The sequence below is a fragment of the Thunnus thynnus genome, chromosome 20 (genome assembly GCF_963924715.1).
Source record: "Thunnus thynnus chromosome 20, fThuThy2.1, whole genome shotgun sequence".
NCBI lineage: Eukaryota > Metazoa > Chordata > Actinopteri > Scombriformes > Scombridae > Thunnus > Thunnus thynnus.
The window spans coordinates 21,856,142-21,873,157 of record NC_089536.1 but is presented as its reverse complement, the minus strand read 5'-3'; the positions used below and the strand labels follow the sequence as shown (position 1 = coordinate 21,873,157).

General features: G+C 40.4%; 1 protein-coding gene across 1 annotated transcript; it reads left to right on the top strand.

Moving 5' to 3' along the window:
* The first annotated feature begins 1,564 nt into the window (after positions 1-1,564).
* On the top strand, positions 1,565-11,769 carry LOC137171999 (somatostatin receptor type 2-like). Its single transcript, XM_067576246.1, has 4 exons — positions 1,565-2,372; positions 5,033-5,772; positions 6,759-7,084; positions 8,272-11,769. The coding sequence occupies exons 2-4, from the start codon at positions 5,385-5,387 to the stop codon at positions 8,701-8,703; spliced, it is 1,146 nt and encodes a 381-aa protein (XP_067432347.1). The 5' UTR covers positions 1,565-2,372; positions 5,033-5,384; the 3' UTR covers positions 8,704-11,769.
* The last annotated feature ends 5,247 nt before the right edge of the window (positions 11,770-17,016 follow it).

Below are 17,016 nucleotides of genomic sequence, written 5' to 3'. Positions count from 1 at the left end.
GGAGGGAAAAAAAAAGATTTACCTCTCAATTTAACCATTTTGCCTGTTCCCCTCTTGTAGAGAGCACCAAACACATTCAGTCAGCTGGAAATTTGAAGAAAGCAACAGAGAAAACATTTCCCCTGCCCTGTAATGTCAGTTACTGATCCAAGCTGGATCCGGGGCAGCAAGGATTAGCCATATATCCTCCTTTCTCACAAGAAGGTCATGTTCTTTACACTTATTGCGCATCCACCTACATCCATGAAGCGCTGCAGAACCCTGCAGGAGAGATTTTGTGAACTAGATGACATCAGCAGGAGCGTGAAAGTGTTTACAGTGAAAAAAGTCTGTTATTACTGTCTGATATTATAAAGGATCCTAGAGATAAAACAGTGTTGTGCTTACAAGTCACATATCATATTTTAGTCCAAGACAAAAATAAAACCTTATTAAATCCAAGTGATCCACAGTGAGGGTGTACGCAGGACAAGTGAATGGCATGAGGGTGAATTCTGTTAAACTGAGAGCAGGAATCATTAAATCGAGAAATTATCTACATCAAGGGCATAAATAAGTACATCGAGAGCATAAATAACTAAATTGAGAGCATAAATAAATACATCGAGGGCATAAATAACTAAATTGAGAGCATAAATAATCACATCGAGGGCATAAATAACTAAATTGAGAGCACAAATGACTAAATCAAGAGTGCAAATTACTAAATGGAGACCACAAATAACTAAATCATGAGCCCAAATTACTAATTCAAGCACAGTTAACTAAATCGAGCAGTTATTCTTTTCCCCATCACCCGTCTGGGCTCCGTACTCCACCTGCCTGATAATCATTTCATGTTTTTACAGATGGGGATGTAGGAAGTGATTTTCCTTCAACTTTTCACTCTTTTCTGTTATCAAAGTGTTAATATTTTCCAAATAATACTCTCCTTAAAAATACTATTAGGACTGACCCCTGTGAAACCACCACTTGTAGTTTTTACACTTGGATTACACAAATGAGGAATAATGTTCGGCTAGCTGTTTCACCCTGTTTTCTAGTCTTTCTGCAAAGCTAAGCTAACTAACTGGCTGAAGTCTTATATTGATTGGACACAGACGAGACTGGTATCAATGTTCTTGGCTAAGTCTCAGCAAGAAGCCAAATAAGTTCCCAAAATGTCAAAAAGAATGTTACAATGCTGCTTCTTGAACCACTTTGGTCTTGCTGATCATTTAAAAATGAATTTCAAAGGTTGGTCGTCAGTTACATCAGACCTCTTGACTGGACACTGATTTACATAGATGGAAATTTCTGCACTGAACCATCAAAAACCCTCTGAGTATCTTCAGTCCCTCCTATCAGTTTGGACACAAATAGAACTATTAATCTTTGATAGAACAACAGCTGTATTAATAATAGCAGCACTCTAGAGTTGCTATGTTGAGAAAAGTTGCGGGGCATCTTCTCATGGAGCTCTGACAGAGGTCGTGGAAGAAACCCACCAGCTGCACTTGCTTGAGAGCTCCTCCTTTATATAGACGGAAAAGGGGCTGTTGAGTTTGCTTCATCCATCAGTTCCGAGTGTTCTCACTATCAGCTGACAAGAATGTCCGCCACTGACTCTCATCTACATGTGCAAGGCCTGGATAACACTTGAAATCATTTCATTGGAAACTGTTGTACTTGAGAGGAGACTGTGGCATCAGTATCTGTGTGGCAGCTTGTTTTTTGTTTTTGTGCGTTTACTCTTCAAACATAATTGATAAATCCAATTTGGTTCAATTTGAGACATTTGAGACACTCTCTCTGCACAATTTGCAGCCACACAAATGGTAGTTGAATGATTTAGGGCTCCAGAAAAAGAACCGATTCATTTGCATGAGTCAAAATCAGCAACCCGACGGACACCGACGCACACAGGGTGACGCGCTCAACGTTTCTACTAATCTGTTGCTCAGTCTGTTGTGCCCGCTCTCTCTCTCTCTCTCTCTCTCTCTCTCTCTCTCTGGTGCAGTCGTGCGTCCTGCCGCGGCGTCTAGTCGCCAGGGATTCGGCGCAGAGACTTTCTGTTGGACTCAGCGCACTCCGAGCGCACGCCGGCTCTTTAGAGGCGGTCTGCCAAAGTTTCGGCAACAAACACGGAATATTACTTGGAGATAAAATGACCTGAGAGACATAGTGCACCCACCAGCTCTGGTGAAGTCGGCGAATGGGCGGTTGAACGCCAGCGCCGTGCGTAACACTGGGTGAGCAGGTGGATGGAGAGGCGCGGGATGCAGATTTCCAGCAGGTCAGCGCCGTTTCGGAGCGGCTGGACTCCATATTCTCCGCTGAAGGACACCTTGCTACGATGGACCTGATATGAGGAGGAAGTTTTCAGTTTAAAAGTAAGTGTTATTACTGAAAATAGAGACAGAGAAAATGTATTTTGTGTCAATTTTTAATGCTGCTAAATTAAAATCTCTCTACAGGCATGTCGTGAAGACTTTGGTTTGCTTTTGCGCATTGTATACATTCCTGTTTTTGTCGAGTAAAAGTTATTATTTTTTTAAAATCAAACCTGTCATGAAACTCTCACATTTTCATGTGAGTTTCCATGCCCATGATGTGGGGCTTATTTCGGTTTTTAATGAAATTAAATCATTAACAAATTATAACTCAAACCTTCAACATGTGCTTTACGCACATTCTAATATCTGTCGGTATCAGAGGAGGGTACATGTGCGCTCTTTCTCCTCAGCAGAGCTAAAATAATTGGAACAGGTGCAACTCCTATGGATAAACACGAAGAATTATCTCAGGAAGCATTGATTTTGGGTACTGTCTGTCAGGGAGAATAGGGGGGGGGGTCTGGTTTTCAATTAAGAGTTTAAAGGTTTGATGCCTGCAGCAGCCATTTTATGTCAAAGTGCCCTTGAGAAGAAAGATAAACCAACCTGCCCACTAGATAATCTGTATGGGGTTTTCCAGTAACTGCGGATGAAAAAAACTCCCCTGTTGCGCTGGACATTCATCACACACAGCCCACAGGTTAGTGTGAGGCCGCATCAAGCCAAGCTGCTTCCCTGGCATCACTTCATCTGTCCACACAGTCAGCGCTGAGCTGCAGCTCCCGACATCCATCCTCAAGAAGCCTGTTTTACTTTCCCTCTGTAAGAGTTTTAATAGACCACTAATAATATAATTACTAGGTTTTATAATTAAACCCCAAGATGCTACCAAATAACACTGACACCTATATAGTTATAAACCTGGGCTCGCTGCTAACAAATAACACCATAAATCCTTTCACCGGTTGATGTATTAGTGCAGATTGCTTTTCCTCACTCTCTCACACAGAATGGGGCTCCATCAATATCTGTGCCCAAAAGCCAGTAAAGATTCATTTTTATGTGGATTTCAGTGTTTTGCACTTAAAATTTGATTGTATTCATGCTCAATAAATTCCCTCAAATAATGAGAATGCAGTGTTGTCACCATAATGTTACACTCACAAGGTTAAGAAAACCTCTAAAATAGCTTTAAGACCAATACGGGGAACTAACCTCTCTGTTGAATCTCAGACAAATCTAATTTAGATACGCAACTCAGGTTGAGGCGAGTTCTATTGAGGGTTTTACTGATTGCCATTTTCAGAGCTGTTTCAGTCAGATATTTCACAATGAAGAAATGGTGAAGCCAATTTGGCCTCATTTAATGGTCTTAACAGTGCAGAAACCATTAATTAGTTGACTAACCTATGATTGACTTTAGTCTTTAAATCTTAATTGAATACCTTGGGGTTGTTTTGATTGATGGGATGCTAAAATACAAAGTTTGAAGTCAACGCTTTCAGCTCTGGTAATTGGTGATGTGCATTTGTTGCTGGTTTTTAACATTTTATAGACTGAATAAATAACTGGTTAAGGAAAATACAACAATTTCAGTAACCTTTGTAGCCACCCTATCGGTCCAACTCTTATATCCACATAAACACAATACTTGCTAACAAGTAATTGTACCCAAGCTTTTATCACCATATCCATATTAACACAAATAGGACTCTCCAAATTGGGCAATCGCATGCAAATCAGGTACATGATGAAAGCGAGGTTTGGACTGTTGAGCCAGCTGCAGTCACTGCAGGGGAAGAGTGAGTGATCCTGCCACAGTGTCAGAGCTGTTTGTCCCCAAGATCAATTGAATAAACATTTGTCTTCAGCAGCGCCGTGCCCTGGTCGTTCTCTCGCTCAGGCGTACCTTTTTGCATGTATGCAGACACACACAAACACACACACACACATACACACACATGTACCTAACCTGGACAACTGGGCTCACGTAGCATTGGAGGATTTATGGTCTGGACTGAGTTAGAAAGCAAAAAAAGAGCAAAGGTTGAGAGTAGAGCCAGCAGACATTTTGATGTTAAAATGATGAATGTGCACAACATGGAAATCATGTAAATATGACTCTAAAGTTGAAGTCGTGATCAGTCACCCACACCTATATCTGCCTGGTATCAGCCTAAACGTGTGCAAATTAATGTCATGACATAATATTGTTAAAGAACTTGTTTGTTTGGGTTGATGTTGAGTGATGCAAGGTGTCTTGGTGGTTCAGTTGGCTAAGGAGCAAGCCCTAAAGCTCCAGTATTTTAGGTCTGAGTCTCACCTATGAGCCTCTCATTTCCTAGTATGCCCTGTCTTTATCTGCTGTTGATGAAAGAAAAAAGTTATTTTCATAAAACTGCACATCATGTAAAATTTGGATTTGGCTGGATTTGACCATCTCCCGCATGTCAGCCCACTATTCGATGTGAGGGGAAAAGGCAGAGGATGTAGGAAAGAATCAAGGAGAAGAACTGAACATGTAGCGGACATATTTGGAGTAATCTCTATAGAGACTATTTTACATGATATTCTGAAGGTGTGAAAGCAGTTATGTAGAGTAACATTGCAACTGTTGCCATGGATCTTGAAGGACTACTATTATTTCTTGAAGGATATATTCTTTGTTTCTCAGCCAAACTTACAGTTCTTTCACTCTTTTCTCTCTTTTTCCATAGATCTATTTTGTTCTTTTGCTGTCTCTCTACAGCTGGGATGTGATACTTGTGATTCCACGGACATAATAATCCCCAGTCATCCCAATCCTCAGAGCCCCAAACCCCTGGATCCCCAATTCTCAAATCTCAAGTACCCCAAGCTAATCTTAGAACTTACCTCTAAAGTCCTTTTACCCTCATTTTTATAACTCTGCACATCAAAAAAATTGTTTTTTTTAGCATTTAACCCTAACCCAAAACCCACTAATATTTACCATCTCCGAAATCCTTTATGATCACACCTCTACACCTTACCACTGGCCATCTGTAAACACTTAAAACTCTTTGATGCCCTAAAGCCCTGTCAGCAGTCATGGCCTTGGATCAGTGGTCCTTCCTCCCAACTTCACCCAACATCACCATCCCTGAGCCCCTCCTGTACGACAGCTACATCCAGGGTAATGAGTCCGATCTGGACCTAAACATCACAAAGACTAGGGAGCCTCACCAGGACAAGACCAGCTCAGTGGTCATCACCTTCATCTACTTCATGGTGTGCGCTGTGGGGCTATGTGGCAACACCCTGGTCATCTATGTGATCCTGCGTTATGCCAAAATGAAGACGGTGACCAACATCTACATCCTCAACCTGGCGGTGGCAGATGTTCTGTGCATGATGAGCCTGCCATTCATTGCCCTGCAGTTGGCACTGGTGCACTGGCCCTTCGGAGAGGCTCTGTGCAGGGTAATCATGACTGTAGGTAGGTGTGGAGCAGTAGGCTAATGGTGCACTTCAGAAAGCAGCAGCAGTTTTACTGGGCAAATAATCACTTTCAAGTTCCTTGGTTGCAATTAAAGGAAAACCATTTTCAACACTTTTGAAAAATACATTTATAAGTATGAAGCTGCATTCAGGAAATGGTTAGTTTAGCTTAGCCTAAAGACTGGGAGTTGGGGGAAACAGCTAGCCTGGCTTTGTCCAAAGGTAACTTAGGTGACTTCCTGGAGTCTTGCTGTCAACCAAGCAACCAGTGGTGACTCCAGGAAGTCATTCTGCCCAGTGAAGAAATTATCTTGAGATCAGTCTCTGCTATGTTAGCAATTTGATTAGAACCTAGGTACACTTCTTTACTTTTTTAAATGTTGCAACTCAAAGAGTGATTGTTAAAAATCTTCCAAAACTCAAGGTTTGGAGACTCTAAGAAGTCACTGCACCCTTTGAACCCTGTCACTGCACAAAACCCCCCACCACAACTTGTCATTTTTAGTTTGGTTTTTGTACGGATTAAAAAAGACATAACATGTTAATTTGTAAGTGTTAGAAGTGCTGGTAGGCTGATTATTTATTTATTTATTACCTTTGACAGAGCCAGGCTAGCTGTTTCTCTCTCTCTGTTTTTATGCTAAGCTAAGCTAACTGGCTGCTGGCTACACCCTGCTGGTTCATGTTGAACAAACAGATGTGAAAGTGGTATCAATCCTCTCATCTAATTCTCTGCAAGAAATCAAATAAGTGTATTACCTACAATGTCAAACTATTTCCTCAAGTGTAGATTATAAATATTAAGACTTTAGGTGCAATTCAAACAGCGTTGGTCATCATGGTGCCTTACTACAGCCTTTGTCATTTTTTAATCACTTCCCCCTTTTAATAAAAAAAGCATCAGTGATTAGTAATGCTGTTTGTTGATACTTATCCTCACCTAACTTTCCTTTCTCCACTCCTCCACTCTCTCTTCCTCTACAGACTCTCTCAATCAGTTCACCAGCATCTTCTGTCTGATGGTGATGAGCATCGATCGATACCTGGCTGTGGTCCACCCTATTAGGTCTACAAAATGGCGGAAGCCTCGGGTAGCCAAGCTAATTAACCTGACAGTGTGGGGTGTGTCGCTGTTAGTCATCCTACCAACTTTAATCTTCAGTGGCCTAGACAAGGTGCCAGTATGTGGGATTGTGTGGCCGGAACCCCAGGATGTCTATTACACATCTTTCATAATCTACACCTTCTTTATTGGATTCTTCTTGCCCCTGGCAGTCATATGCATGTGTTACCTGCTCATTATAGTCAAGGTGAGACCCTGCTGCTGCATGTTTTACATTATAATGTAACATACATTTTTCTTTTTTTTTTCTTTTTATTTTTTTTGTTTCTTCTTATATATTCCTAATCAGATAATTCAGATAATCCTTTTATTAGGGATAGTCACAGTAGAATGATGTATAAACATCCAATTGTCAACCAAAGTCATGGAGATATTTCAGCCATTTAATCATTTTTATTTGTGGATTCAGATAACATGGCAGAATTTCAGATGTCATTGGTACAACTGTATTTTTCGTTAATCTGAAATGGTCAACAATGGTCACTAATTTCAGCCCAAAACAATGAATGCTTTTCAGTTTCAAGTTATTTTTGCTTGAGCTACAGTTTATGATACACATGAAATATGATATAATCCTACAGATTCTCAATACATTTTTATAGTCGGACACTGGGGTTGTTGTGTATTTGAAATGGAGCTAGTTAGCCCTTAATGGCTATTTGAGAGAACCTGAACATTTCAAGCATTCATTAAATTTGTTTGTTCGTTAAGACTTAAAAACTGGAAAATAAATCTTCATCAAGTGGGTTTAAATTAAGAAAAATATAATATAAAATATGATATACTCCATTGAAGTCAGTAAAACAATGTAAAATCAAAGCTGTAGCTGGATTTCTTCTTCTCCTCTCTTGCTGGAGTGGCCAGTACTGCCACTGGTGGCTTAGGGTATATGGAAGAGAGTACTGGTTTTATCAATAGTATTGCAGCAATTTAGCTTACATCCATCACTAGCATCACTGAATGCACCGCGCCATCCATGATGTTACATGGTTTATATTGGCTTTAATTGAAGTTTGAAAAATACAGACTTGATATGTGGTATTTTAAACATTGTTTAATAACTTCCTGTTTCAAATTTTAGGAAAAGTGACTGAAATTTTGAGTTTTCTCCAATAGCCATCCTGCTATGTACTGTGGTGGTACGTGGTATGACAGCTAAGGGCTAGCTAGCACTGAAAGATTGGTTACAATTGAAAAAGACTTTCTAAAATCAAGGTTCCATGTAACCTCCTAGCTTTGAAATCAGAATGTAGAGAGAATGTATTTTTTAATCTGTTTTGTAGACTTTGAAGATGTTTCAATGTCACACACTGTGAACATTGTGCTTTTATACTTTGGAGATTTTAAGTCACTGACAGTTCCTCCCTTTGCCAGGTGAAGTCGTCAGGCATGCGCGTGGGTTCAACCAAGCGCAAGCGCTCCGAGCGTAAGGTAACACGGATGGTGTCCATCGTGGTGGCAGTGTTTGTCCTCTGCTGGCTGCCTTTCTACATTTTTAATGTCACCTCTGTCACCAGCTCCATCAACCCCACCTCTGCTGTGAAGAGCACCTTTGATTTTGTGGTGGTGCTCGGCTACGCCAACAGCTGCGCCAACCCCATTCTGTACGCCTTCCTGTCGGACAACTTCAAGAAGAGCTTTCAGAATGTTCTGTGCCTGAAAAAGGTGGCAGGCCTGGATGAGATTGAGCGCAGTGACAGTAGGGCTGACAGGAGCAGGATGGTTAACGATGCTATAATCATCAACGCCAATTTGGAGACACACAATGCTGCCCTGCTGAATGGCGAGCTGCAGACCAGCATCTGAGGGTAAAGTAGTGACAGGAGAGTGGTCATTACATCCAAGGAGGCCAGAGAGACTTATTAGTGCTTGGGGCTTCCACCCTGATGGGCTGCCAGTGCACTGCCAGTGACCCCTGCTCAAAGATGCGGGGGTAGGATGATGATGTAATAGCTGCTGCTCATGGACACTGACACATGAACAAAGTCTAAGTGAAATATAAACAATTTCATAAGGGTTTTCAGAGGTCGGGGAAAGTACACTGACTGCAGCTCAAAGCCCTTGATATCTGGGTTAATGAGGATACTTGAGCTGGTTATCCCTGAGGCAGAGCCAAATTGCATCTTGACCGTACTGGTTTTCAGCACTGGAGAGATAATATAAACATAAATAGGATTCCTGTTCATCTTAAGGCTTGTATCAAATTGTCAGAACTCAACCTGATCGAACCAAAATCAAAACAAAACGCAGTTGGACCAGGTGCAAGATTGGAGAATGGACTTCTGTGGATCCTCTGGAGAAATATCAGAGCTGGTATACCTGTGGTAAATAGATGCCTGAGGGGATGGAGTATAATCCACACCTTGAAGGAGTCTTTGCGAAAGCTTAGAAGGCAAGGCACTGTTTTCTCTGAATGTGGAAATGCCGGACAAACATATCAGTGGAAAACAGTCAGCACAGTGATTCTCTAGAGACTTTTAAAGATAAAAAAACCAAAAACCACAACACGAAGATAAATAGTTTCATGGTCATGTTTTATTCATACCAGCTGATTAGTCTGGTGTTACATGATCAACAGGGCAACAAAATGGCAAACCCCTCCAAACATGACATCTTATTTACCGACAATGAAGGATGCTCGTTTCCCTTTCTAACTGGCATCTCGGCAGGAGAAGCTGCATCGATCTGTAAACTCTTGAATTTAAGATCCTGGATTATTGATTATGTGGAAGGATGGGAAAACATCTTGGCAGCCTCTGTGACCTTGCTTGCTTTAAAACAGCTAAACTTTGTATATAGGAAATGGTTTTCTGTCAACCTCTGGGGGAAAGATCCGCACATGGACAGCTCCGTGTCTGAACCAAAATGAATTTCACAGGCAATCACTGCTGTAGAATTCTGTCTCGTTGTGGTATGCATTGAGGACTACATCTAAACCATGTTTGTGAAACACATCACACATACTTTATACTTCACTGTATCCTGGTATGAACAATAGTTACTCCCTGTGCAAACTGTGCCATTGTAAAGAGCCCATTTCTACTTGTAAAGTGTTGTTTTTGACAATGTAAGGTTGTCTCCTTATTCAATGTTGAAATGTGGTCAGCGCCCTCAGCTTCACATTTGGTTCAGCCAGCATGTGCTTGCAAAAATGCCTAAATTTCACAGAAGGCAGGGAAATGTGTCGTGTAGAGGGAGGGAGAGGGGGAGTAAGAAGAGACAGAGAGAAGCTTGTGTATGTATTATATCTACCAAGAACACAAAGACCAAGCTGTAAAGATTGTAGTGAGTTGTATTAATACAGATAAAAGGAAGGTTATACATGACCATGGCTACATTAAACTGCTGGGCAAAAATTTGCTGTTGGGCCCCCTACCACTCTCTGTACTTTGTGTTTGTACCAAGTATGTATCTGAATAATACTACCCTGCCCCAAGTTTTCTGTATGCCAATGGTGTACTGATCATTGGGTATACTGGGACAAATCCAGGTGGGCCAGCGCAGTGGTGGGCTGGTGGACTGTCAAAAAAATCCAGTTCTTACTAGCCCTGTCTGTCTCTTTACTGGCCCTCTCTGTGTACACCCCTGCTGTGTGCCAGTTAATTTGTGATGACTTCATTAAACACAGTTTGCAAGCAGCAATGATTGGGGTCCACTCAGATAGCGAGCATTTGGATACTTGTTTCTGATTTAATTGAAAAGAAGCAAAACTCTTGAGTTTCTTTAAAGTAATTCATCGTGGTCATCCCTATATGCTGATGCTCTGTTGAGGTATATAACTCTACTTTACGAAACATTTGATGTAATTTATGACCTTCAGTGAAGACATGTTTCGATTACTAAATTTGTATTGAATTATTATTTCATTCAAGATCTGGGATGCATCCTATGTCTAATAATTTATACATAAATACTGCTACTATGTGAGAAGTGTCAGAACTTATCCTGGAAAATGCAAAGATTCAGACCACATGCAGGATGGCAAAAGCAGGATTTGAACTCTTAACCTTTGCATTGAAATACAACCATCTTACCAATCAACTACTGAGCAAATTAGATCACCATTGAGTATATACAAGCATGAAAAATATCTGGGGAGATGCGTAGAAGGTTTTGACGGGAAAAATTAGGAAATGAATGAAGTTCTGTTAACTTGAGTTGAATATATACTTTTTGTGGCATTTTATTGGATATTTGAGATTTTGGATTGTCAACTTTTAAACCACAAGAGTTCACAACAGATGGGCAGAAAAAGGAGGATGAACACAGCTTGGTTCCTGGCTGGATTCAAACTAGTGACTTTACAGTTACAGGGTATGTGTTTAGCCCACTAGACCATCAGGACAACACAGATGTCACGGACAGCAGTTGACACTATACATTTATTTAATTCTGCATACAGTTAGTAAATTAATGCATTTAAGTCAATGAGAGTGAATAACTCTGATGATTGAATTGTGTGTGATGTGTGCAAACAAAACACAAAACCCTAATACATCTGGCTAGTGGAGGCCTGAGTGGAAGAAAAGAGAAAGACGTTAATAAGAAAGTCATCCAAACAGGCTGAGGCCTAAACTACCCAAGTGCAGGTGGTGTCCTGACGCCCTCTCCAACCTGGCCCACCAGCTCCTGAGCCAGGAAACCAAACCAACCTCATACGTGCATCAATCAATGCATCTTGCATCTCTCCGTGGCATTTTATATACTGAAATGGCTGAAGTGAAAACAAGAAGCAGAAAGCTATAGTGGAATGTAAGTGTGCATACAACTCCAGTATATCCCTGCACTCTGTATATTTTGTGGCCTCTTCTGTTGTACCAGGATGTCAGTGTGTCAAATTAATTAATGAAACAATAAATCATAGGAATCATAGAGGTTCCCATGTTTTGTTCTGGCTTTGTTTGCCATGCTGGTGGAATAGGCGATGTTGGTCTGTATGGCAGTAAACCACTTTGGTCTAGATTGGAATATCTCAACAACTATCGGATGGATTGCCATGAAATTCGTCACATATATCCATAGTGCCAAGAGACTGAACCCTGCTGACTTTGGTGATCCTCTAAATTTCCACTAAGTGCCACTAGCAGGTCATATTTTTCATGTACCCAAAGAAGTATCTCAACATCTACTGTGTGTACTGACACAAAATTTTGTATGGGGGTACTTTCCATCTAGTACTATTGTTATGTTAAATTTTTTGTTTCTCCAATAATTTGGTTTATGACCAAATACCTGCAGAACTAATGACATTCCCATCAGCCTTTGCTGTATGTTGTGTTCAGTGCCAATTAGCAATCTTAGCATGCTAATACATTACTAAGATAGTGAACATGGTAAACTTTATGCCCGCTAGCATTGTCACTGTTAGCATGTTGCTGTTACCACTGAGCTCAATGCACTGCTGTGCCAAAGTATAGCTGCTACCATGGCTGTAGACTTAGTTGTTGCTATGACTTATTTATTTTTATTGTGACACAGAGTCATGTGTTGCCTAAATTGAAACAGCTCCAATAAAGATACAGTACATGGTTATGAACTCTAACCTTCACATACATCATTTGACATCATAATCAGTTTTTACAAATTTGCTTGATGGTTAATTAGTTGGCTAAAGTAATACCAGTTTGTTTAGTTGACTGGAGGGACTAACTAAGCTACAGCTTCCTAGAAGAGCTTGAACCAAGGGAGCTACAACAAAAGACCTTATCACAACTACCTGAATTTGGAAACAATTCTACCTTATCATTCATTATTGCCAACTGCATAGGCCCACATCAATAGCAGACATCCATTTCCGTTTTAGCTATCAAGCTTATTTGTCCACAGTGACTCCTGCAATAGACCTCCATGATGGAGCTACACCTGGTTGCCAGGAGATTTTTTCAAACAACTGTAAAGCCTCTATAGTGGTAATAAGGTCGCCCACCATATGCTGCAGTGTCAGATTCACTTCATCCAAGTGTATTGGTCAAGTCATAAGCCATCAATCAGAGCAATCAAAAGAGGTGAGGAGCCAGACATGGCTTGTCCTGAGAGGTTACTACAGAAAATAATTATGTGTGACACACACACTCAGCACTCAGATAGCTGTTTTCCTGTTGGCAGTGGGCCACAGCCCTGTAATTTGTCATGACAATCTCTCTGAGCTGTCAGGGCTTGCAGTAGTAGTTCTAGCAGGGTCAGTCCCAGCTACACTCACAGGTCAAAGTAGGAACACACACACACACTCACACAGCTTTGTATGGAGGTGCACTTCAAGATGTCAGCATGTATATTATGAGAATAAACACTCTAGCTCCTTTAACCGTTGTCTAAGTGATGCAGATAGTGATATGGGTGACCAATGCTGCATCAGGGAGTCATATTGACCCAGAGGACAGTGTGTATTTGTGTAGAAATACTATGTGACACAATCCAAGTCCAAAGGCTGTATGTGAGTGATACCCAGGCTAATTTAACCATAACCAGAAACATTTTTGGATTGTAATTTTGTTGTCATATGTATAAAAACTGTGAATGATCCTGTAACATGCATTATCTTTCTGTATATATCTTTATTTTTTATGTATTTGTGAATACTTTGTGCTCTCCCAAATGTGTGTGTGTGTGTGTGTGTCACAGTGAGAAACTCATTTCACAATCTCCCCCATCACAGTTAAGGTATTTAGCGCCTTCAAGCCTGAAGTGCAAGAACCATTCTCTCATCATCCACAGTTAATTACTTTTGCTCTCCCTCTCTCTTGCTGTGTTTGCATCCCTCTTTCTTTTGTGTGCACAGTTGGTGGAGAATAATATGGGCTGACACATTTTACATCCACCCAAACTGAACTGAACTGAGATGATCTGAACGATACTGAAGAAACCACACATTGCCATTGATTGATTGGACATACTTAATGAACTTGTACTAAATGGACCATTCTGATGTTTAGTAGATGTTGATAAGACGGTTTGTGCCAAAACCAGTGTCAATGTAGCGCTAAAGGAACAGCTGAGGCAACGAGACGGTACCTGTAGTCACCCATTGCTGCTTCTTTTATCATTTTGTGAAACAAAGACCTATATATCTGTCTGAAATGAGGTCATATTCTGAAAAAGTTGTGCTCATTTGGGTTGACATGGAGTTTGGCTCCATGATTGCTGGGCGCAGTCCAGCACCATATGTGAAAAGAGCATTTGTGTGGATTTCTGGCTGGTTCCTGCCACTGTATATTGTACAGATGAGAGGCAGAGGCAGGGGAAAAACCTCTGCCTTCTTGCACTCTGTTGCTTTTTTTTTTTTTCAAAATGGAAGTTCATTTGCGAAGGGCTAGAACGTGCACTCCTGAGGATGCACTGTTCAATATTAACTCTATGTATTTGTGGTATCCTCTGCTTATTCTTGCATGGGGAGGGTTGCATACTGTATATCCCACCTCTTGTGTCACCTCACTAACCAAAACCAGTGTTAAAAGTTACACACGTACTGGGTGCCACCTTTTTGGTAGATACACTCTCCAGAAAAGGTTGCACAGTTGTATTTTAATCTTGGTTCATCTTTAGTAACAACAGATACAACTTTGCAGCTTTTTAAACTATGACCAGCAGCTAATATGAGTCATTCTGTTGGCAAAGAAAAAAAGAAACGTGGGTTTTCCACACTATACATCTAATTCAGCCAATTCATAAGTGAGCTGGTCATGACTTATATGTGTGTTGCTGACAGTGTACAGCCATGGTAATGTATTTTTCTGTGCAGTTACTTTTATCTATGTGCCTTGGAAGTTACATCAGTGTACAGCAAAATACCTGTTTCTCCCCTAAGCCAAACAACCAAAGGCCTTTGTACCGTACAGACATGTTGGTAATCAAAACATAACAGACCTGCTGTATATCATTTTTAAGTAATATTCCCCCAGCTTACATAGCTTACGTTTGCGTGATATAATGCCAGAAGCAGATGTCTATTTGTGAATCTTTATTGTTGCATAGAATATAATGTGATCATTGATTGTAATGGACAGATCAATGTCCTTGTCTCTGCAATTAAAATGCAGATCTGTTTCTGCTCCCATGGTCAATCCTGTGTATTTGTGTTTCAGTGGGTGTGCATAAAGCCTGTGTGTGGGTATTTGTTAGCATGCATTCTCTTGGCTGAATGCAGTATGCATGAGGACTACCTTACGAGTATGGTCTTGACCTGCTCTATGTGAAAAGTGCCCTGATATAACTTCTGTTATGATTTGGCGCTATATAAATAAAATTGAATTGAAATTGAAAAATTAAACTACCTCATATATCAAAGCCAGTGCCTGGAAATTGGAAAGGGCCATTCCTCAATCTATATCCTCCAGGAATACATTCCTTGGAGGAACTCCAAGTTTCAGATTTCCTGTGATCCCTGGAACACAGCATTAGAGATTTCAGTATATTCTCTCCCAGTGATGCCAAATGTGGGATACAGTGACGACCAGCATTGCCCAGGGGTCTGTCAAGGACCTTCCTAACACAGAACAGTTAAATCTCATCATTTATTCACACCCCCAAGGTTATTGCTAAATTCACTGCACTCAAGTGTTGCTGTTAAGTCAGTTAGCACTGAATTGGTGATTGAAGATTAAAAGCTATCTGAACCTCTATGTTAAAAATTTGGTTTAAATGGTTTTGATTGCATTCCAGTGACTGTATTTCATCCTGTGGCAACTGCATGCTTCACATTTAAACACATTTAAAGCCCCTGAAAACATGAAATATGTATGACTAAAGAAGCAACATTCAGGATTAAAGTTTTGATTAAAAAATTTTATTTAATATTTATTAGAAGTTTAACACTCAAACTCAGCTAAGCTACCTAATCAGCAGTGTGTGGGTTTGGTTTGATCATCAGTCATCAGATTTTTATTCAAATATTGCAGAAATCAAGTGATGTCACCCTTTTCCAACTGAGTCATGCCCACCTCAGAACAGTGAGAGGTAGTGGTGGAAGTATTCAGATCCTTTACTCAAGTAAAAGTACCAATAGAGCACAGTAGAAATACAAAGGGTCACCAGATAAATCTGAGGGGCCGTGAGATGATTAATGGGAGAGGAAAGAAGAAAAAACAAAGTTCTGATACACAAAATGGTTGACTTTTGCTCTAATCTTTGATTTTTGGTGAAATATCGGATCATTTGAACATTTATTGAAATGAAACCATGTGAGAAGTTTAGAGGGAAAAATCACCATTTGGTGGAGCTGTTAACAACTCATAGACATCTGAAATGTGACCCCGACTACACACTGCTTTTTGTAAGATGTCAAAAGCCAAAAAGGTTGGAAACCACTGGTTTCATCTTTAACAATGTGTTGTATTTTAAAAGCTTGTTATATTATCCATTGTGTCAAATCTTCATCTGAAAAGTAACTAGAGCTGTCAATAAATGTAGTGGAGTAGAAAGTACAGTAGTGGAGTATATTTTTTTAGTATATATTAGCATAAAATGGAAATCCTCCAGTAGAGTACAAGTACCTCAAAATTGTACTAAAGTGGAGTACTTGAGTAAATGTATGCTACTTAGTTACTTTCCACCACAGGGAATAACCCAAACTGTTAAGCTAATTACAGCTGAGAAAATTTGTTTTAAGGCCTGAAAATATTAGTTGCAGGGTAACATTAGTGATGATAGTAAACATTAGTATGTTAACATTAGCATTGTGAGCATATTAGCATGCTGACATTAACACTCTCAGTGCACCACTGCACCTACAGATACTCTGACAGAGCAGCTCGCATGACTGTAGACTGTTAGAATTGTTTAACTGAGGTCTTTTGACTTGCAACTAACCAATACTTGCTAGGCTCTAATTGCAGGAGACAGTTGTATAATTTTCTGTCAAACTGTAGCTGACATGGATTTATTTAGACATCCTCTGACATAAAGAAAGGTAAGGCGGTTTGATTCATTCCACACATGAGTGAGCCTTCTTGCAGCAACATTCCCTCACATCACCTCTCATTTTCTCTCCCACCTGAGTCGCCTCCATATGACTCACGACTCCGAACGCTGTGCCAGTCTGAGCTGCTGAGGATTGAGTTCCACTGTGAAAGCCAGTAATGTGTTTTGTAATGAATGTCGTGCTTTGGGGGTGCCTTATTGTGG

What these genes read in the sequence shown, in the direction of transcription:
- LOC137171999 (XM_067576246.1), top strand. Translation starts at nt 5,385, where the DNA reads ATGGCCTTGGATCAGTGGTCCTTCCTCCCAACTTCACCCAACATCACC. An exon ending in CAGGGTAATCATGACTGTAG is followed by an intron (nt 5,773 to 6,758) that starts GTAGGTGTGGAG and finishes CTTCCTCTACAG; the next exon opens with ACTCTCTCAATCAGTTCACC. An exon ending in ACCTGCTCATTATAGTCAAG is followed by an intron (nt 7,085 to 8,271) that starts GTGAGACCCTGC and finishes TCCCTTTGCCAG; the next exon opens with GTGAAGTCGTCAGGCATGCG.